The sequence below is a fragment of the Megalops cyprinoides genome, chromosome 23 (genome assembly GCF_013368585.1).
Source record: "Megalops cyprinoides isolate fMegCyp1 chromosome 23, fMegCyp1.pri, whole genome shotgun sequence".
In the NCBI taxonomy this organism is placed as follows: domain Eukaryota; kingdom Metazoa; phylum Chordata; class Actinopteri; order Elopiformes; family Megalopidae; genus Megalops; species Megalops cyprinoides.
In genome coordinates this window covers 665,612-689,188 of record NC_050605.1, presented here as the reverse complement: position 1 = coordinate 689,188, position 23,577 = coordinate 665,612, and the positions used below count along the sequence as shown (strand labels likewise).

At 41.3% G+C, this 23,577-nt stretch overlaps 1 protein-coding gene across 1 annotated transcript in view; it reads right to left on the bottom strand.

Annotated features, from left to right (window-relative positions):
* Positions 1–23,577, bottom strand: part of LOC118770626 (anoctamin-4-like) — a 93,955-nt gene that overhangs the window by 1,000 nt on the left and 69,378 nt on the right. The window contains exons 23-29 of the mRNA XM_036518390.1: positions 19,360–19,457; positions 13,581–13,717; positions 13,174–13,326; positions 12,762–12,909; positions 10,302–10,421; positions 9,497–9,602; positions 1,677–1,884 (exon numbers count right to left, since the gene is read on the bottom strand). Coding sequence (XP_036374283.1) covers positions 1,696–1,884; positions 9,497–9,602; positions 10,302–10,421; positions 12,762–12,909; positions 13,174–13,326; positions 13,581–13,717; positions 19,360–19,457 — 951 coding nt within the window. The 3' untranslated portion in view covers positions 1,677–1,695. The remainder of the gene's footprint in view (positions 1–1,676; positions 1,885–9,496; positions 9,603–10,301; positions 10,422–12,761; positions 12,910–13,173; positions 13,327–13,580; positions 13,718–19,359; positions 19,458–23,577) is intronic.

Here is a 23,577-nt window from a genome sequence, read left to right as displayed (position 1 = left end):
CAAACTGGCTGCACCATTTCACCAGTATAAATATTCCACATACCTCAATCTGTTGACCACTGTTGGTAACATCTCCTAGCCATCCTTTTACACAGGCTAGCGGGGGCAGTGACTTTGTCCATATGGCCATGTACAATCCTTTCCTTGGACTCCGAGCTAAAGCTCATACTAACAGTTTCAGTATGTGACACCACCCTTATGGCTACAGTTCATCAGAACCTGTTTTTTTTTGTGTGGAAATTCCATTTGGCTGAGTCTTGGTTTGAGCTCCCCCTGTGAGCACAAGAGTCTGGGACTATTGCAAGTGTTTGTGTTTTCATGGATTTTCACAGATCAATTAATTCTATCAATTTGATTGGTTGATAAACAGAGGATTGTGGGTGTGTGGAAAAGAAAGGTAGCAAATACTTAGATTCCAGGTATGTGTTACCAGTGCATTAATGTAAATGAATACTAACCTATGACTGTTAAGGCAAATTTGACCTAAGAGAAGCATAAAAGAAATTCCTACAATGCCCCATTGGGTGATGCAGCACTGCTGTGATTACTCATTGCCTTAGAGCAGGGGTCGGCAACCTTTACTATCTAAAGAGCCATTTTTGGCCAGAAAGAAAAAAAAATCTGTCTGGAGCCGCAAAAAATATTTGAGCCTTTTAAAGGGAGGTACCACAGCCTATTAGTCTAAATTAGCCTATCAACATTACAAATAGATCTAAATGAGCACTCATTCGTATGTTTTACCACAAGGTGGCTGCAGTAGGCTATTTATGATTATTTGGTACTGTAACATTTAACTTCCATTACAATAATGCAATGTTTTGGTGCATTTATGAAATTATAGAACTGCTACAAAGAAAACAGTTGACATTTTTGTTATTTTTATTGGGAGAAGGGCATATCTTTAATTTTCTGAACTATCTCAGTTTTGTTTTTTGAAGTCTGAGAATAGCTACTCTGATATTTTAATAAACAATTCTTTCATGTATTCACCGTCTGTGAACAGCTTTCCACGCCTTACTGTCTCCTGAGCTGCCACGAAACTAGCAGCAATAGTGGAGTTTGGAGATTTGATCCATTTCTTAAAACTACCTTCGCTCTGCTCTGCTTTCCGCAGCAGTTCTGAAACTGCTCTCTTTCTTTTATCTCCAGCTGGGTACTTTTCAGCAAATGCAGTGTGCTTGTTCTGGAAATGTCTTTCAACATTACATTTTTTGTTGTTTGCTCACTTCTCACCAGAGATCAAACATTCCGGTAAGCCAGCAGTAGTGGTGCTGAAAGCAAACAAATCTGTCCACGTGCTATTAAATTCTCTGTTTTCCTCCGAGACTTTCCTTTTTTTGGATTTTGAATCCATAGCTAGCTTAGGAAAACACCCACTCAAGCCAACTGCTATTGAGTTCGGCAAAGAGATGTCAGGCCGTGATGTAGCATATGACAAACATTTTAGTTGACAAAGTGTTAACATTTTTTATTATTCGGTGTATAAGCTACATATTTTTACAATTGGATAATGTAAGGATGACTTTAGGCCTACAACGATAGCAAAATGTAAAAAAAAAAAAGAAATTGTTATTCATTTCCATATTTCTTTGACAAAGCTAGGGAGACACTAGGGAGGGGCTAAAGAGCTGCGGGTTGCCGACCCCTGCCTTAGAGGAAGTGATGTCATTGGGTACCTCTGGGGCCCCTAGGACATCAGGGCCACTCATTGTGGTGTGTGTGGCCCCTCCTCTTCTCATTCCTCTCACGCTGCAGACGCTCCAGCTCTGCCTCGTACATCATTTCCTGGATGAGGTACTTTTCACGCCGCATGCGATCGCGCAGGTCCTTCGGCAGGTCTGGGATCAGGTAGGCAATCAGCGTTTTGATGGTGAAAACCAGGTGCTGCCACAAGAGAAGTTCTATCATTAGTCTGATCCAGTCACACAGCACAATTATGGGAGTCATCTTTTCAAATTAGCTTCTGTAGCATTTAGTGACTGTTAGAATTCAGTGACATTTAGGGACTGTCCTTCTGTTATTTGTGTAATAAAATTCTGGTAAAAATGTATGGTGCTGCTAGGATGGAAATTCTAAATTCTGCTAATTTGTTGTCAGTGAGACTGTCAAATGCTCCAATCAGCAACTACTGACCTTATTCTGAATAAGACAATATTCTGATTAAGGTGTTTACATGAGTTGCTTTTAGAATATTCTCTTCATGTTCCCGTTTTACATGTTATAGAGCATAGATCGATTAATGGCACACGTCTATTACGTTCCCATGTCACGCCGTCTGACGTTCCCTCCAGAATTTCATGTAGGCTAGGCTATCGACGTACAGTTCATTATGGTACCTTAAACCTTAAATGGACTTAAACCTTCCTCCATTCATTCTGCCACTCTTTTAAAGATGTCGCCATTCCTGTTCTTACGGCCATCAAGGCACTTCATAATATTCATTTCTTTCAGAATTCTTAACATTCGGATAGTTTCCAGCTTGGACCAAAAATGTGCTTTCTTGCTTGAAGCCATGCCAAAGATCTTACAGATCTTTCTAAACCGTCTATGGCCATGCTCTGGTTTGCCGCCAAACGGTTGACCACTATCGTGTGTGTATGTGTCCTGTCGCAAAATGCAGCAAAAACTTCCACAGGACGTTAATAGTGTGATTAAGGTGTGTACATGTCCTCGCTAATGCGACTAAAATAGGAATACTCCACATGTCTTAATTCGATTAGTTTTTACTTCGAGTATGACCTTAACCGGATTAAGGTAATCAGAAATCGCTGTTTACATGGTAGTTTCTTAATCAGAGTATTGTCTTAATCGGGTTAATATCGGAATTTTGTTGTCCATGTAAACGTACTGACTGTCAGCTCTCCTGGAAAGCACTGAGGGACTTGCAATGTATAAAACAGCCATATTGCAGTTGTGCTTACTGCACAAATGTAGAACTAACAATCCCTATTAACAAAGAAAGAATAACAACATAGCCGCAAGCAGCGATTACAGGGTCCAAGCACATCAGCGAAACATTGAATGGGCGATGGCTGCCATTGTTTCTGAGTCATCAACTTGTCCTTGAAGACTTTATCAGGACCCTTGACCAAGATGCAGTATACAAAATTCTAACTTTATTAGGGAATTGGTTTAGGAGATATGACCACTCCTTTGCTATAGTGCCACCCATTCATGGATTTACACCAAACTTGATCACCTTAAGCCTATTGTCCTATAGATATCAGTTCTCATGTAAATGTGACAGGTAATGTAAATGTTCAATAGGTCATTTTTTTTACCATGAAATACATGTATTATATGCAAGAATGATTGTCATTAGAAGAACCAAAATGATTGCTGCCATCTCAGGTCAGTGAAAGTTGACCTGAGTCTAGGTGTCAGGGTCAATGAATGTTGATCTGGGTGTAGCTGTCTGGAATGTAGCAAAGTGTAGTTTTTGACTGGGGGGGCGGTGAGAAGAGATTTTGCCATGTAATTTTCATACAGATTGCCATTTGACACATCCAAAACAATCCTGCAAAGTTTCATGATGATAGGTCATAATTCAGTCAGTTTAAATGCTGCTGAAATTTGATTGTCTGATGGAGGTCAATTTAAGGGCTCCTGAAATTTGATTTGACATTTGACATTGTCACCCACTCTTACACTCACACCTATGGGCCTAATAGCATGTCCAATTGACATTACCTGAATGTGTTTAGACTGTTGTAGAGAACCAGAATAATCAGAAGAAACCCACATGAACAGAGGTACAAGGTACAAGGTACAAAGTGAATGCAGACGCACCCTGAACATGAAACCTCCATATTGCTAGGGAGTTATGCTACCCATTTGCACCACCGTACTGCCCCCCACTACATATATGTCAAGTTTAAACATAAGCAGTGCCATAAAGTGCAGTGTGCCTTCTTAGGACATTGCAATAAAAAGTGACAATGCTGTTGGAGGAGTGCCATTTTTGGGTATTTGAAAAAATCCAAAATCGTGGGAAAAATGACAGAGAACATACCATATTTGCTGAATATAATAACATGTCCCTGATTAGAAAAGAACCCCCATTTTTCAACACCTTTTTTTGTAAAAGACTTTTTGAAGATCAAGTCTTAATTTTTAAAGGAAATAATTTCATTTGATTTTAATGAATTTAATAAACACACTGAATAAAAGAAGGTATGCTGATCTTTTAAATGAAATTGTCACATTTAAATGAAAAAATGTAATCACATTTTCAAACGAATAAGTTAATTAAATAAAAATAAAAATAAACTAGTCTACTGGGATTTCTAATACTACTCAACAATCTCAGATAAATGGCGCCATCTGCTGTTGTTAATGTATAATTACATTAAAAAGTCTAGTCATCCCATGCAAGACAACCCCACTTTTCAGTCCTTGAAGTAGAATTAAAAACCCTGTCTTTCATTCAGGCCAATATGGAAAATCCAAGTGTTTCTTCAACACTATTTAGTGTATCAATTGTGGCAGTTGGTCAAAAGGTGCAGCAGATGTGCCTATTTTAAGTGCTACAAACAGCAGCCATGCCATTTGGACATTGAACTATGTGTTCATTTCCAAGATAAGACCTGACATGTAATTATGTAATGATCTACAAAAAATTGGTCGCAATATCTGCTTTTCTTTGTGTGGTCTGTGCCTTTGATGTCCATTGGATCAAAATGTCATTAAAATCTAAGTACACAGAAACATGGGTGTTTAAACTTTTGTTTTTCAGTATAGCACCCCAAAGTGGCCAAATTTCACTAAACTTGGTGTGTTCCACCCAGGCCTCATGGTAAGCATGTCTAAACGAGTTTTATGCCAATGAACAAAAGCATTGCAGAGATATGGCCACTCTTCCTTTATGGCGCCTTCACAGGCAAATTTGTGGGTACACTGTGGCCACATTGTTCAAACTGGCAACTATCCTTTAACAACTGTTAAAGACAATGGTCCAAACAGGAAATACACAAAACCTCATGCCATGTGCCCTAACTCTAGGAGGAGGTGGTTAAATGTGTTTTTGACAAAATCAAAGATGGATGAAACACAAAATGGCTGATGTGGAGGTTTCATAAGTTCCCACATAGGATCCTTAAATTTGATGAAGCACAAGAAATTTAGTTGAAATATCTGCTTTCATGCCAGAATAATGGGTATTTTAATGATTTTTAATGGTATAGCACCCCCAAGTGACCAAATTTCATGAAACTTGGGGCATACCCAGTATTGCTAATACCAACAAAGTGTACCAAGTTTGGCATCACTCCAACATAGCACTGCTGAGGTATGACTCACTTCCTGTTTTTGTGTGTACGCCATGGAATTTCATTGGATGACAGCAGCTGTATCTTTTGCCCTAGCAAAATTCGTTGGTGATAAAAAAAATTTTTGGTGGTGATAAAATCAACGGTCTAGGACTAGTTCGCAGAAGTAGGATTTTCAAAAAATTGAAAAAATGTTTTTTTTTTTCCAAAAATCTATTACAGTGGATAAGACTATTCAATTCATCATGACCCAGGGATTCAGGAGAAATAAGGATCACAACTCTAGGACAAACGGTACAAAATTTATAAGCAAAAATGTACTCTGAAATTTGGCCTGTTGGTGGCGCTACAGGGATTGATGGATTGGCTCCAAATTTGGTGCTTGGATACCATGGACTGTGCTCTATGAGGGTGCCAGATTCCACCAACATCCACCTAGGGCTTCTATGGCCTGCCATAGAAAACCATTGAAAAAATGATAATACCAAGATGGCCGAAAAACAAAATGGCCAACACACAGGTTTCATGCTTTCCCAGCTAGGGTCCTTCACTGTGATGATGCACAAGAAATTTGGTTGAAACATCTGCTTTGGTTCCAAAGCTATAGGCATTTGAATTTTTTTCTCTGTTTTTCTGGTATAGCGCCCCCATATGGCCAAAGTTCATGAAACTTGGTGGGTACCCAATATTCCCCCTGCCAATAAAGTATACCAAGTTTGGGGTGACTCCAACCAAGCGTTGCTGATATATAGCTCACTTCCTGTTTTGGTGTCTTTGGCATGGAAATTCAATGGATGACAGTGGTCACATCGTTTGCCCTAGCAAAATTATTTGAATAACTTTTGGTCAGACCCCTCTGTAGATGATAATTACCAAATTTGGTGGTGATAGGATCAATGGCCTAGGACTAGTTTGCAAAAGTAGGTTTTTCGAAAAATTCAAAATGGTGGAAAATCCAATATGGCAGACTTTAACGCCAAAGGGTGCATTCGAATCGTCATGACCCAAGGATTCAGGGAAAAAAGAACACAACTCAAGGACAAACAGCTCAAAAGTTATAAGCAAAAATGTACCTTGAAGTTTGGCCTGTTGGTGGCACTACAGAGATGGATGGATTGACCCCAAATTTGAGGCCTGGATACTTTGGACTGTCCTCTATCAATGTGCCAAATTTCATAAAAATCCACCAAGGGGTTCTATGGGCTGCCATAGACTCCCAGAAGAGAAAGTATAACAATAGTGAAAAATTCTAACAATTACAATAGGTGCCTAGCACCTTTGGTGCTTGGCCCCTAAATATAGCTGCAAGCAGCGATACAGGGGCTAAGCACAATGAGGGCTTGTTTTGCTACAGTACCTCTTTCAGTAATCAAAAATCTATGGACAACTGTTGTGTAGTCTCACTATGCTCTGACTCAATTTTGGTGAAGATTGGAGAACATTTGTGGGAGGAGTAGCAGAAAAATTGTTTTCATTAAAATTCAAAATGGCCGTCAATCCAACATGGCAGACATTGAAACCATTACGTGCGTGTAACTTGGCATGACTGAAGGAATCAGAAGAAGAAAGAATTATGATTTGGCCATGCAATTCAAAAGAAATGTTAAAATATCAGTATAATATGTTATATGCAATAAGAGTTATAGTGCAATAATAGTTATAGTGGTCAAATGACATGAAAACGCTTGGGCACCCTCAGGGCATAGTCGCAAACACAGGCACCAAATTTGGTGTCGGTACATAAAAGCATTGCCGAGATATGGCCTCACTACCTGTTTGGCGTCTTCGCTGTTGACTTTGTTAGCACATTACTAGCGAATGCTTTACATAAGCAGAAAATCATGGATAACTTTTGCGAGGCATGCTCTCAACATGCTCTAACTCAATTTTCGTGAAGATTGGAGAAAATTTGTAAGAGGAGTAGCAAAAACACTTTTCATTAAAATTCAAAATGGCGGACAAGCAAATATGGTGGAAATGAAAATATTACATCTGTTCAACTTGACATGGCCCAAGAAATCAAAAGAAAAAAGAATCATAATTCTAAGCTAAACACATCAAAAGTTATGAGCAGAAATTCAATTGCTTTAGTTATAGCGCCACGTAGGGGTGAAATGACACAAAGCTTCTTGGATACTCTCAGGACTGTGTAGGAAGTCCATATAACAAGTTTGATGTGAAGACACAAAAGCATTGCCGAGATACACTATATGGACAAAAGTATTTGGCCACACCTGTTCTTCAGGGTTTGGGCTAGGCCCCTTATCTCCAGTGAAGGGCAATCTTTATGCTTCAGCATACCAAGACATTTTGGACAATGCTATGCTTCCAGCTTTGTGGCAACAGTTTGGGGAAGGCCCTTTTCTATTCCAACATGACTGTGCCCTAGTGCACAAAGCAAGGACTATAAAGACATGGTTTGATGAGTTCGGTGTGGAAGAACTTGACTGGCCCACACAGAGCCCTGACCTCAACCCCTGACCTTTGGGATGAACTGGAACGGAGATTGCAAGCCAGGCCTTCTCGTCCAACATCAGTGCCTGACCGCATAAATGCTCTACAGAATGAATGGGCACAAATTCCTACAGAAACACTCCAAAATCTCGTGGAAAGCCTTCCAAGAAGAGTGGAAGCTGTTATAGCTGCAAAAGGGGGACCAACTCCATATTAAAGTATATGTATTTAAATACGTCATTACAGTGTAATGGTCAGGTATCCGAATACTTTTGTCCATATAGTGTATGACCTCACTTCCTGTTTGGTGTCTTCGCTGTCAAACTCATTTGCATGTTACAGGCGAACGCTTGGGAATATCTAAAATATTTGGATAACTTTTGTGAGGCATTGTCTGAAGATGATATGTACCAAATTTTGTAAAGATTGGACAGAATTTGTAGGAGGAGTAGCAAAAAAAGTTTTCGTAAAAATTCAAAATGGCGGAAAATCCAATATGGCGGACTTTGATGGCAATGGGTGCGTTGGACTCGACCTAAGGAATCTAGGAAAACGGATCAGGAGGCCAAAAATGTTACCTGAACTTTGACCTGATGGTGGCACTAGAGGGCTTGACTGACTGACCCCAAAATTGGTGAGTGGACAGCTGGGACTGTCCTCTATGAGTGTTCCAAATTTCATAAAAATCGTACTAGCGAATCTATGGGCTGCCATAGACTCCGAGGGGAGTACGTGCTTGGACCCCTAATAAAAATAAAAATCAGAACAAACACAATAGGGTTCCAGCACTACGTGCTTGAACTCCTAATAATGTAAACATTTAACATCAATTTTCTGAACCTGTCTTTCTCCACTGTGCTCAGGGGCATCATGTCTTTCATTATAAACTAAGAAACTGTGCTTGTTATATCCTTGCTCCTTTTTGATCAATTTTCATATGGGGCAATGGCCGCAAAAGACGACACGATTGATTATTGTTTTGGTAACAACCCCGCTAGCGCTGCTAAAACTTCTGGATGGACTAACATGGGCCCGCATTTTCCTCTCTCGGTGTGGTCGCTGGGATGGTACCTTTTCAGGTGATGGAAAAGATTTGTTGTGTTTCCTGTCTTGGTTTGCACCGACCGATGACATATTTTGCAGACTGTCTCAATCTGCGTTTCTTCGCTCTTAAGATATCAAAACCACTTCCATATAATTGATGTCGTGTTACCTTTTTGTCAACAATTTCCTCAGCTTTGGAGGATAACGAGAGTTCACTTTCACTGTTGCTTTCGTGCCCATCACCGGTTCCACTCATTTTTTCCTTGATTCCAGAGCTTTCTTCACTGCCATTAGCTCAAACAATGCATTGTGGTAGGAAATGGGCATGTACTTTGATGTACAAGCCAAAAACTACAGACTGACTGGCTGTTGTCACGTTTGTTGTCACGTGATTGGCTGTTAGATCTATCCATATTGATTAAAAATGTCCAAAGCTTATCATCGTTATCGACATAAATTTTATCGCGATCCCGTTTCGAGATTGTTTTATCACCCAGCCCTAAGAATAAGCAACATTCATTAATAGAAATGATTAACATTCTACTCACATGGAGAATTTCTGTCACACATAGTGCTCTCACAGCCCACTGGATGACATCTCAGTATGAAATCAGCTATCATTAATCACATCTCTGTGAGGCTGAATGGGCTCTCTCTAAGTGAACAGATGGACAGCTGAGGAACTGACACAGTGAGTTAGGCTAAAACATCCTAAAGCAGAGCACACTCACCTCGAACACGATGATGAAAGCGAGGCGGGCTGCAAGCACATGCCAGAACTGCAGAGTGTAGGAGTAAGGCTGCATGGAGTCTGGAGGCTCCCTGTAATCCCGATATCTGTGCAGGACCATGGAGCCAGTATTAGTGTCCTTACTGCTCCTTAGAGCAACAGCTGCTGTAATGTATAACTTCACTCAGTATTTCATTCCTCTGAACCATTTCAGTGGAGGCTTGGGTTTTCAGTGGTTGAGGCCCGTAGGATGTTAAGGCCCCTAGGACACTAAAAACACTCACTCCAGAGCTCCAGAGCAATTTTTTTTATTTGAATACTTCATTTTTGATCATCTTTGAATTAGTCCATCTATGAGCATGTGATTTTTTTCTAGCTTAGTTTTGCTGGTCTTCTAAGTTCTGCATATGTGTTCTTTGAAAATATTAGTTTATTTTCCTTTCAACAGTTTTTAACCATGTAAATCCTGTTTTAACTGTTTCACATATTATTTTATTAATAATTATTAACAGTAATAGCAGCAGTAGTAGTAGCAGTAGTAGTAGTATGTAATGTGACATGTAAGTGCTGTAATAGCATGCAAGTGCGAGTGATGTGTGTGTGTAAAAGCATGTGAGTGGTCGAAGAGTATGTGAGTGGTGTAAGAGCTGGTTGCATTTCTGCACAGAAGCCTTGTTTCTGCTGCACCGACTCAACATCTCATTTCTTCTTTTTAATATTTTCACAAGATTTGTTCAACAAGTGTAAACTTGTGATAAAACATGACATGAAACTTTCCTGAATTTCACATCACATCACAGACTTACCTGCAGTACTTTATGGCTGACCCAAATATATCTGATCCATTTGTCCTGGGCTCTGATTTCTTTTCGAAATCTGCAATCCTAAATATTGATAAGCTGGCATTAACGTACCCCACCATACACCTGAACAGTGAGAAAGAGCACATTGGTTAAATATTTGCTGTCATGACTATGAAGTACACACCTCCCACTGAAGACTCCAGTTCACAAGAGTGCTAGAATATAATAACTGATGGAGAAATGGAAACTGTGTACTATTAAAACTTTTGCATGGATAATAATTATAGTATGGAGCAAGATGCATCTAATAAACTGACAAGAACAATGGTACACACAGCAAATGACAGCCAGCACAATGAGAAAACTAGCTATATAAACAAAATTGCTCACAGCCAGAATGATTCTGATAGAAGGAACCCAGTCTGATACAGCCTCTTTTTGTTCTAAGCTACAACTGTCTTCTTCCTGTAGAGCAAAGTGACACCTTTTCAAGTTTGCCAGCATTGGCAAAATGAATGATAGCATCCTCTGACATCAGCTTGGTAAGCATGACCATTTTCTTTAAAAATTTGCCGTATGTAGTTTGTTCACTTTTCTTGGTGATGTTAGAGTCTGATAGCAGTGCTGTGACAGGCCACTGTTGTTCCACAAGACGCTCTGGCATGGAGCAGGTGGAGTTCCATGGCGTGGAAATAGCTTGGATCAAGTGCTCAGTGGGGTTTTGCGGCTTTCCTTTCTCCTTCAGCCCCTCACGCCCTCTTTCTGGATAGAGCGATACGGCGTCTTACAGCAGCCACAGTGCCACACATGGGGCCTGCTTGACAGCTGTGTTGAAGTGCAGTTGTAAGGTGTGGCCTGAAAACCTGACCTCCTCACCCCTTTCACTTCAGCCCATCCCTCCTCAGGCCATTATCTCTCGATCACTCCCTGTCAGATGCTCTAGCGTTACCCCATCATTACACTTTCAGCAGTGGTATTTTAGTATCACATAAATATTACTGTGGCCAGCATTTCCACAAATCCACACCCCTGAATGAATGGTAACACCCTCATCACATCTACAAGTGCTGAGGGTAAAAAAATGTGAAAAATGGCATTTCTGGCACACCTGTCATTTTTCCTTGTTTGTGCTGTCCCAGTGGTGCTCACACCCTGCATTTGGCAGCCTAGGGGGGTCTGTTTCACCTAGGAATCCTTCTGTTGTATTCCACATATTTATGACTTAAAGACTTCTTAGTTTTGGGTTGAAATTGATCTTGTAACTAATTTAACACCTGTGTCCTCTAGTTCTGCTGACAGAATAGCCTGTGTAGTCTATTTTATCTATCCCCTCTAAAAACCTCAACCAACTCTCTGCTTTTGGCAAGTTGTTACCTAGAAGCAGTACTGTTGCTCTTCTTTTTCAAAAGCATCTATGCCCCCTTATAGTATGGTGCCCAGAACTGGACACGGTACTCTAAATGTGGTCAGATGCAGGCATTGTATAACATTAGCATAACCTCCTTTTTGGGATTTGTGATCAGTAATTTTTCTGTGTATCCCAGCATTCCATTTGCCTTTTTTAAAGCTTTAGCACAATGTCTAGATCCAGATAGGCTTGTGAGCAATTGTGATGAGCCAAATGAGTAACTGTGTGAAGTCAGTAGCAATGATGCAGATGATGACACATAATTGGATGTAGCACTAAACGTCAACCTGAAGTAACCAGAAATGATGTGCTCAAGTCAAACCCAATTTCAGTTATTCATCATGTTGCATAGATTCCAGTTTCGTACCTCCCATTACAATAATGCTGTAGCCCACGTGTAGAACTTGACATTTGGCAAGGCTAAACTTCATTTGACAGCTTTAGCTGTCTTCTCAATTAAAGATTCTATTTAAATCTTCTTGAATCACTTTAGTATCTTCAAAGCTGTGTGCATCACCTCTGAATACAGTGTCATCTGTGAATTTAGCTGTTTTGCCACCAATAGCTTTAAGGGTAGTTGTGTAAGGAATAGAGGAGGTCACAATACCAATCCACAGAACAACTTACCACTTACCACAACTCCCTGTCTGAAAAAATCCTGCTTATTACTCTGCTGATGCCAAAAATGAATCACTTTACAACTCAACTGATTTTTACTGATTTCTGCTTGCTGATTTTGATACTTTGAAAAAACACTTACAGTGAACTTTTGAAAAAACACTTACAGCATATCATATGCCCAATTTAAACAAAACACATTTAGACACTTTCTGGAAGAAGCCCAAAAAACTGTTAAGCATGACCTCCCTTGCTTCACACACTCCTGCATTTGAGCATGTGAATATGTGGAAGAAAGCATGTGTTGGTGCATTTGAGAGTGTGAGTGTGTGAGATTGTGAGTGCAAGTGTGTGTGTGTGTGTGTGCTTTTGCATTTGAGTGTTTGAGTGTGAGTGTGCTGTCCTGTGTGCGTGATGGAAGGAACAGTGAATCTCACCTCTCTCCTGCCTGTCCCTGGCCAGCACAGGGCCCATACTTGTAGGCATATACAAGCCGTGGAATGAAGTCAGAGGTCACAGCAATGACAAACCCATTGGTGATCACGGAGAGTATTCCAATGCCTTCCAAGATCCCATACCAGATGCCTTTGGATAAAGCAGACAATCATTTTAGTCATATGGTTACATTCAACTCCACCAGTTTAACCAGTGCCAGAAAACCATACCATTACAGCTAGATACATTCAATTCATATAACAGAATCAAAAAGAACAACAAGAGCATACAGGTAGAACCCCAGCAAGAAACTCAATCACCATCGAACGTAAACTAGGGGAGAAAAACAGGCAAACAAAAGTAACTGCTTTAACTCACAATTAGTCTTATACTTTACAATGTGCAAAAAATGACCTATGTCTTTGGCTTGTGAGGGCAGAGGTCGTCTCCACTGGGTGACAAACTTGTATGCATCCAGTCGTATCTCAATGATGTTGTTCAGCAAAGCTAGGAGAGGTGCCAGGGGGAAAGCTGCCACAAATATGGTGGTGAAGCCAAACTGCAGAACTTAAAGAAACAGACAGAAAAATGTTCAGTCACCAGCTTCACCACAGAGTCAACATCAACATCTTAAACAAAAAAAAACAATCAAATGAAAGCCCAATTTGATGTTTACACAGCATGTCCCTTTAAAGACATCAATATGCAATGTGTGTTAATCTATGAAAACTGATCTATTTCAGGAATCAGTGCTCATCAGAGAAGAAAAGGCAGGGAAGGCTGGAGGCTTCAGATCTGATAAAGATCAGGAAAGAACTTACTCATCTCAAGGTATTCATCAAACAGACCATAGGCATTCATGGGCTGCAGGTTGTAGTCCTTCTCCCACTGAGGGAACCTCGCTTTTTGGCCATGTTCCTGACGCAGGCGGTGTTGTGTCCACCAGTTCTGGATGAGCCTGCAGAGACCACAGCACTGTACCATGAGAGTTCCATACGAAATGATCTGGTGGTTGATTTATGTTATGTTGGCAAAGCATTCCTTCAATTGTTATAATGTGTGAAAGTGTATTATATAACAAACTCTGGACATATATAGGTCAAAGGCATATTTCTATTTCATTTGATATTCAATAGACAACACAAAAGGTTTTTTAACTTAATTTTGAATAAAGACAGTAGTGTGGAAGCTTTATTAGTGTGGTTGCCTGAAGGGCAAGCACAGTACTGTTGTTGTGTCCCTTATTATTATTATTATTAGTGTGGTTGCCCAAACAAACACACACACACAAACAGACAGACACACACACTCACACAAACAGACATGCGCAGAAAAACACATATATACAGGAACAGATACAAAAAAACACCCACACATGAACAGACACACACACAAACAGACACACACACACACACACACACACACACACACACAGACATACACACACGCGTACTGTCAATAATACACACAGGTCACCACACATCACATTTTCTAGTTCAGCGTTTCTCAACTTTTTTTCAGTCATGGCACCCTTTAAAAGTATGCAAAATCTCGAGTCACCCCAGTCTAAAATGTATTAAAAAATGTACACTCTGCATCCCTCTGACGGCCAACACACACACACACACACACACACACACACACACACACACACACACCATAAGTGGTTATTGAGAGAGGGGGGGTAAATGTGGCTTAAGCCGTTTTCACATATGAACTCCGGACAAAGTGCGGAGAATCAGGTCCGGAAATTGGCCGGAATTGCCCTCACACATGTAGCACACAACAGAAGATTGTCCGTGACAGACGCCTTCTCACCTACAGGAAATACTCCGGTTTGGTTTAGGTGAGAACTCCTAAACCAAAGCTCCTGGGTAGAGCATGCAGAAGGCAGGACATGATGCAAAAAGTACGCTGCAGAAATCGCAGTGGCTGTATTCCGCCTACTGCATACTGTGTACTGCGTACTACACAAGTATATACTGTATACTGCATGCTATTTTTCAGTGTAGTACCCAGTATGCGACCATTAATAATTACATTTGTAGTATGTTACATTGTTGTTTGAAATCATTGCGAGTTTAGAAATGTCCAGATTTCCTCATAGTATTTTCCAGTTAGACGCCACTTGCATTCTCACGAGTGAAAAGTATTGACGAGATCACCTGAAGTATAGCATTTTCAGTTTTTTTCTTTTCAATGTCCTACCTTTCGGTGGTACGGGTACATAATGTGGCACGGAGGAGGAGAAGGCGAACATAGCTATTGTACTTTTGGGTAGTATATATAAAAAAAAAAAATCACACATAGCCATCCGAATGGTGCTACCGGTACACATAATTTATTATTAATTATACATTTATTATAACAATAAGGTAAGTTTTTGTTGTTCGCTATGTAATGTTAGTTCACCAGTTCACCTATCTCACTATACCTATCACTATTACTTAGCTACAGCTTAGCTAGCTACTAACCAGATAATAAACTACTAACCAACGTTATTAATCATCGTAAGAGACAAGTTTTGGCAGTATAGCTATAGCTAACTATCTCTTTAACGATCATTGGACTCAAAATAGCATGTATTTGGACGTATCCGCAATGTCAACGAAACAGTGGAAAGCAATGTACAGGCATGCGGAAAAGAGTACGAGGCAGATGTTTGTATTCGTCTGGTTTCCCGCCAGTCGCATGATAGAAAGATAGAAACGTCATCAACATGCCCACTCACTCGCGGTGGATTCTCCGGAACGTTGCCTGCTCTATTCACATATGGGCTCAATCCGGCATGAGACAGACTTTGTACTAGGGAGCTGGCAGAATGAAGTACGTCACATGTCCGGTGCGACTGATTCGGTCATTTCCGTTCTCACATACAGCTCCTCCAGGTAAGGGCTGGATACATTCCGGCGTCCAGTGCATGTCTGAAAGGGGCTTTACTATCAATGGGAAACCTGAGCCTGGGACGATGCACACAACTGCCCTATTCTGGATGGATGAGAGGCAGACATGGAGCTCCTGGTCCACAGCCCTCAGTTGCTCCCTATACTTGCTCTTGATGTAAGTTAGGCTTGAAAAGCTGAGTTCACACAAATATGTCGTAGAGAAGGGTAGCGGAATTGCAATGGCACTACTTGAAACTATTGGGTACTCTGTCTCCAATGATATCCAAAACCTGTCCAAAGCCATGTCTTGAAATTTTATTTTTAATGTGCAATCTTCCCTGATCTCTGCCAGTTGCTCCTGTGCCAGGAGTGGCAAGTCTTTTGAGCTTTCTAGTGCACATGAACTCCAAGGGTCATGGACCCAGTCAAACTGCCCAAAAGACTGATGGAAAATAGTCACTAAATCTCTCGTCAAGAATTTTCAGATGCTGAGAGTGCTGTTTGAATATTCACTGCACAAGGGAAACATCTCAAGCTTGCCTTGTTCCACAAAGGAGCACCAGAGTGTGAGCTTAGATCTGAAGCCATGCAATTTGTCAGACAAGATTTTCATGTTTGCCTTGCATTTTAGCTTTCAGTTCATGAGATGCCTAAAAATGTTGACCAAGTACGCGAGTTTCGCGCACCATCACACATCTACAATCAACTCCGCATATGCAGAATTCTCTCCTATCAGGAACATTCATGAAGGAGTTCTTCTTTTAACTCGTACTGTCAGCCCAAAACCTTCCCCCGTGAAAGCCAGTGGATAGCTTGTACTTGCAGCTCTTATGCCGGGTTCAGACTACACAATTTTTTTGTCTTTCACGATGGTCACCATGTCAGACTAGGCATTCATAATGCCATAAAATCTTGCCTTGTCTTGGTCGGGAGACTGGCAACACTACAACTTTGACCCTGACCAACCATCGTTCACGTCCTTGCGTGTCGTGGGGGAGGCGGGTCACGAAAGTGTCAATAATGGCTACAGAAGCGCTATGTGTGATTTTGGCGGTCTTCTGTTCAGAAAAGAACAAGAAGAAAAAACGATAGTGGACCCATTCCTGGGTGTCACGAAGAGGACAGTATGGGCTGTCTGTCCTTCAAAGAGAACTTGAGGTAACGATGGTGTTATGTCAAGAACATTACATAAATGTAGCTAGCTACCACATTTGCTGTATGTACACAGAAGGTCTCGTGGAGGAATTATGATTGGGTTTTGGCAATTATATACTCTCTCTGGTAAATGAAGATACAAAGATATGTTTTAATATCAGGTGGTTTCACAATCACTATAACTGAAATCAAGAAAATGGTAAATACAGCTCCAGTTCTTTTCATTGACCACCGCCTGAAGTGACAGCATATGCGTTCAGTTTACATACAAACGTCACATAGCCACATCCGGACCGAACGGCAAGTCAATCTGGACCCAGCCCATACTTCGTGTTATGAATACGTTATGAAGTGTAACGTTTTCTATTTTGAAATAAATTTTCTATTGATCAATAAATTGTTAGTGACATTGAATATACAGTGTAGCTGGAGATCATTCACTGTGATCGATGTCCCCAGATGAATGTGGTTTTAATGTGGCTTATTTCTCTATCGTTGACATCGTTGTCCTGGCGACGTTAACTGCTGGAGAGTGTTGTGTGTTGTTACTGCCGAGTTCACGCATTAACGTTACACCGGAGAATTTGCTATCAGCTCCTAATTTGCAGATACAGAATGTGCCTCGTTGTCTCTAGTACACGATTTCTACAACTACTGTAAATGTAGTTGTAAGTTTAACAAATATGATAATAATAATACTGATTACTGTTATTACTGTAACTCCATGCAACTGACAGTTACTGTAACACTTAATGTGTAACCACAATTAAAATAATATTACTGACATTTAACAATAATATACTGTTACTATTCCTAATTTCCATGTTTGCAGAGAGAACTCTGTCATCCTACTGGTCAACTTTGGAACACGTTGTAGGAGATTCTCAAAAAATTCTGACCTGCTAGATTTTTCATCGGGGTGTCGTGGGGCCACAAACGCCACATCGCTGTTCGTCAATTATGTCACATTACAAGACCCGTTAGTTGTTCGGTGTCGTTCCTGATGTACACATTCGGGCCCGATGCTGGAAATTTGTCAGCTACGACAAAATCGTGTCAAAATCGGGCTAAAATCGTGTAGTCTGAACCCGACATTACCTTGTATTTGTAGCATGTTTTTGCCTAGGTATTATAGCGGCAATTTATTGTCCTAGTGACTGTATTCGATATATGTAACCTTAGATCAGATTAGTTCTGGCTCGCTATACCGACCTTGTGCTCAGCTTCAGCACTATCTATTTGTATGACCTGTACACATCTTGCCCTTGTGCTTGTTTGCCCACTATATGCACTTTTGTATGTCGCTTTGGATAAAAGCATGTCTTCAAAATCTGCAGACGTCATTGATTTGTCTTCCAATTGTACCGTTCAACAGCGGAACCTTTGCAATTTCTTTTGCTGCTTGTGGGCCTAGCATTTTATTGACAATTGCTGTGCATGCTGGTAATATGACTGCCTCGGCAATCGTGTGTGGCTTCTTAGCCTTAGCTACTATCTCGGCCACTAGATAGCTAGCCTCCAGTGCTTTCTCTGACACTTTTGCACACTTCATCATCACTTTCTCTTGTCGGTTGTGTTGACTTTTGCACCCTTGCTGGCTAGTGACAGATGATTTGTTGTCAGGTGTCTTTTAAGTTTGCTTGGAACCATTGCTTGGTTTGACAATTTCATACCACATACCAGGCACATAGGGAGAGGGCATGATGGATTCCCGGTAAAGATGAAACCATACGACAAGTAGCTGTCATCGTACTGTCTTTTCTTTGTCTTGCTGTTGGCCTCTACTACCCTGCTGCTGAGCTATCACTGGATGATAAAGTTGATGGCTCAGATTCAGAGTTATCTGATTCTGGAGCCTTTCTTTTCAAAAATCGTTCCATGCTAGTTTGTGTGCTTCACACAACGCTCTCGTAATGCATCGCGTGGTAATGGGGAAAAAAAACACTGTAGTAGGCTATTTACATAGTCATACGCTGACCCAGGCGTTGATGTTGTGACATGGGGAAAGGGACATGTGAGACAAATTTTGATGATGTATGAGGCAGCTAATGATCTGCGTTTTCATGATAAGTTGCTAACTTGGATTTTTAATTTTTATTATGTCAGCAACGTCAGAATATTTTTTTGACGGCACCTCTGATGAAGCCAGACGGCACCCCGGTTGAGAAAGGCTGTTCTAGTTAGTGTGGTTGCCTGAAGGGCAACTGTACTGGATGTACATTTGTAGTCGGATATTTCCAGTAGTATTTACTTGCTATGTATGGCTTTCATCATGTAGCTCCTGGCTGGATTTGTGTTAATGTTGTGTATAACTGTACATTTCTGCTGTATTGATTTGTGTTGATACTGTGTATAAAAGTAGATTCCTGCTTGATTGATTTGTGCTAATATTGTGTATAATGGTACATTCCTGCTGGGTTGATTTGTGTTAATGTTGTGTATAACAGTAGAATTCTGATTTATTGGTTTGTGTTAATGCTGTTTATAACAGTAGATTCCTGCTGTTTGTAAGGGTAAATGCATTAGATTCCTGCTTGACGTGCTTCCCAACTGTACTCACGGATAGCCCAGCTCCATGAAGTTGTTCCAGGTCTGCTTCAGCACCATGATGATGCCCATCTGCATGCACAGGTCTATGAGACAGCCACTCGGATGGCACTGCAGAATGAAATAGGACCACAAAGAGGGTCAACATCCAGTGCCCACCTCCTTCCATTTCTGTTGTTTTGTCTTAAACCTAGAGCCAAAATATGAACTGGTAACGTTCTCTTTTCTCTTACAGATGGAATCTGTGTGAATTAGCTTGTTCTTTGGACACTACACTGCGAGATACCGCACTACAGTACTTTGCAAATTATTCAGACCCTTGACCAATTGTCACACTTTACTGAATTAGAAATTTGACACATTGAAATTTCTTTTTGTGTGATATGTTATTTAAAAACACTGACACTCAAAATTAATTAGTTTTAGTTGGGAACACAATCTTATGAAAACATGGGCACAAATTATGTTGTGTGCAAGGAGGATTAATAAACGAGCACAAATCATCAAAATGTGTCCACAATCTATATAGTGTGCACGATTCATAAAAAATAATCTGATGTCAGTTCCTGGGTTCTGCAGATTTATATCTAATGAGGCTGTTTCTTGGTGCTGGATGATTGAAATACATTCAACAAAACGAGTGGACCAAAACTCCAGACTCTAATCACTACATATGTGTCTCTATGTCAGACAGAATAAGGCATTAGCTACATGTCTCTGTGCCAGCCTGAATAGGGCATTAGCTACGTGTCTCTACGTCAGCCTGAATAGGGTAAGGTGGCATGCTCTTCAAGATAAAGTATATACCATGATAAAAAGCTCACAGGGGCGTATGATCCATATACAGTAAACACAATGATAAAGCACTGTACTTCATGGTACAAAATAGAAGAAGAATCAAGAAGAGAAGAAGAATCAAAGTTTTATTGTCATATGCACAGTAAAGAAACATGTTCCCTGTAAAATGAAATTCTTCCTTTGCCTTCCACTTATGAGTGCCGTTACGAGTAGAACACAAGAAAACACAAGAATTTAAGAAAGAAAAAATATACAAAGGGTCAGAGAGTGTAAGAAGAAAATAAATAAAGGATATATACATTAAATGTGCAAAAAAGGGCATCAGTGCAGTGTAGAATGTGCAATGTTGATGCAATGTCAGTTCCATTCCATTGCACAGTTGGTTGCAGTGTGGGTGTGTATGTGTGAATGTATGCATGGGCTAGGCCAGGGAGGTGTGTATTTGTGTATTTGACCCTTTCAAGAGTCTGATGGCTGTTGGATAGAAGCTGTTCCTGAGTCTGGATGTTCTGCATTTCACACTTCTGTACCTCTTGCCAGAGGGTAGAAGTGTGAACAGTTCGCACTGGGGGTGGGTGTAGTCCCTGACAATGGAGCAGGCTCTTTTGTGGACTCTTTGATGATAGATGTCCTGCAGAGAGGGTAGCTGTGTCCTAACAATCCTTTCAGCAGTTTTTACCACTCTCTGCAGACGCTTACGGTCCATTTCAGTGGTACTCCCATACCACACCATGATGCAGCTGGTCAAGATGCTTTCAATGATGCAGCTGTAGAAGTTGCTGAGGATCTGTGGTGACATGCAGAATTTCCTCAGCCTCCTCAGGAAATAAAGCCGCTGTTGTGCCTTTTTGACCAGCTGGGTGGTGTTAAGTGTCCAAGTGAGGTCATCACATATGTAGACGCCCAGTAATTTGAAACCGCTCACCCTTTCCACCTCAAGCCTATGGATGATGGCTGATGAGTTTTCTTCTCCTTTCTCATGTCCACGATCATTTCCCTGGTCTTGTCTGTGTTGAGGGTGAGATTGTTCTCTTCACACCATGTCACCAGATTTGCCACCTCATCCCTGTATGCTGTCTCTTCACCGCCAGTAATGAGTCCGATGACAGTGGTGTCGTCAGCAAATTTCAGGATGGTGTTGTCCTTTTGAGAGGCGACACAGTCATGTGTAAACATGGGGCTGAGGACGCATCCTTGTGGGGTGCCGGTGTTCATCGCGATGCTACTACATGTTGTATTTCCTATTCTGACAGCCTGTGGCCTGCCAGTGAGGAAATCTAACATCCAGTCACAGAGTGTGGGGCTGAGACCAAGGTGCAGCAGTTTGCTGGTGAGCTTGTAGGGGATGACTGTATTAAAAGCAGAGCTGTAGTCAATGAAGAGCATCCTGACATAGGCATCTTTGTTTTCCAGATGGGAAAGTGCTATGTGAATGGCTGCAGAGATGGTGTCCGAGGTAGATCTGTTAGAGCGGTAGGCGTACTGCAGGGGGTCCAGTGTTCCAGGTATGCTGCTCTGGATGTGGGCCAGAACCATTCTCTCGAAACACTTTGTGATGATTGGAGTGAGTGCAACTGGCCTGTAGTCATTTAGGCAAGACACTGGGCTCCTCTTGGGAACTGGGATGATGGTGGTGTTTTTGAAACACGTGGGGACGGTGGCTTGTGAGAGGGACAGGTTGTATTTTACTGTATTTATTGTATTTTATTGTATATTTTGTATATTTTTTTTCTCCTATGTCGCGTGCCTTATTTGTACTGTGTGTACATAAATGTTCCTCAGTGCGCTGCTGTTGCAGACCACCCACAATTTCGTTGCACCCCCACCGTGCAATGACAATAAAGTCTATTCTATTCTATTCTATTCTGAAGATGGAGGCCAGAACATCAGCCAGCTCTGTGGCACATGCTTTGAGAGCCCTCCCAGGTATGTTATCTGGGCCTGCTGCCTTGCGGGGGTTTATTCTTCTCAGGACTCTGTGTACATCAGCTGCTGAGACAGTTAGTTGGGGGGGGGGGGGGTTGCATGGTCTGGGTGTTGGAGCACCTCTTCTGAGTATTGCTGCTGGAGATCTCAAAGCGGGCGTAAAATTGGTTTAGTTGTTCCGGCAGGGGGGGGGGGGGGGAGTTGGTGATCTCTTTGGTGGTGCCTTTGTAGTCTGTAATGTGCTGCAGGCCTTGCCACATCCGTCCAGCATCAGCAGTAGAGTAGAAGCCGTCCATCCTTTCTCTGTACTGCTTTTTAGCCTCCCTGATGGTTTTCCTCAGTCTGTACTTTGCTGCCTTGTACTCCTCCTCGTCACCTGATCTGAATGCGAGGGATCGAGCATGGAAACATTTGGCGTACCTGACTGTTAATCCAAGGCTTCTGGTTTGGAAACTTCTTGATTTGTATGGTGGGTACAATGTGGTCTGTTGTATCCTTTTTGGTGAAAAACACATTAAGTTCATTGTTTATTAATTAGTTCATTATTATTTGGATTAAAAAGATAAATAGTAAACAGAGTTAAAAAATACAATTAAAAGCAAGTGATTACTGTTGAGTTATTGCATGTATTGATGGAGTTAACGTTAGGTGTTGTTACTCAGAATGCCCAATAAGTGGCGGTTGTGTTTACAAAACCGTTAGAAAAAGAAACCTTTTAAAAAAAAGAACGGAAGAAGAAGAGTGTAACGGTCAGAATGAAGATACTGAAAGCAGTCTTTTATGTGTATTCCTTTTTTCCTCTCAGTAAAAGTTAAAAAGACCGTTCAGCGTTCGGCTTTGTCATTTTTCCACCCCTTTTGAAGCTGCAGCTAAACTATTCCCACATTTTTTGGTGCCGAAACCCGGGACACGGGACGACTACGACGACGACGGGGACAGTTAGCCGATAGCTGCAACTGCGGCGGGAACAGGAACAATGGCGGAGCGGCTGCAGAGACTCAAACAAAGACACAGAGTTGTAAGAACCTCCACGACGAAACTACTGCGGAACATTGAAGAGGAAATAACCAAGGACGATGTGAGTCATGACCGCATACGGGAGCTATTGTCCATGTTATCGGTGAAGGAAGAGAATCTCCGGGAGCTGGATAAAGAGATAGAAGAGGAGATACCGATGGACGAGCTGGCCGCGGACATCGTCAAGACAATAGATTACCAGGACCAGCTTACACTCTGGAAGTCCCGAGCCACGAGTGTGATTGAAAGAGAAGCAGCCGCCGCGGGCGAGCGGACCTCGCCGCGGCTGAGCGACGTGAGTACCCACTCGAGCAGGATGACCAGCAGACCCACGGTAAAGTTGCCTAAATTGTACATAAACAAATACGACGGAGAAATATCGATGTGGCAAGAATTCTGGGATCAGTTTCAAACCGCTATCCATGAGAATAATGAGTTAAGCAAAACTGAAAAGTTCACTTACCTGAAGTCGTATTTGGTGGGTCCAGCA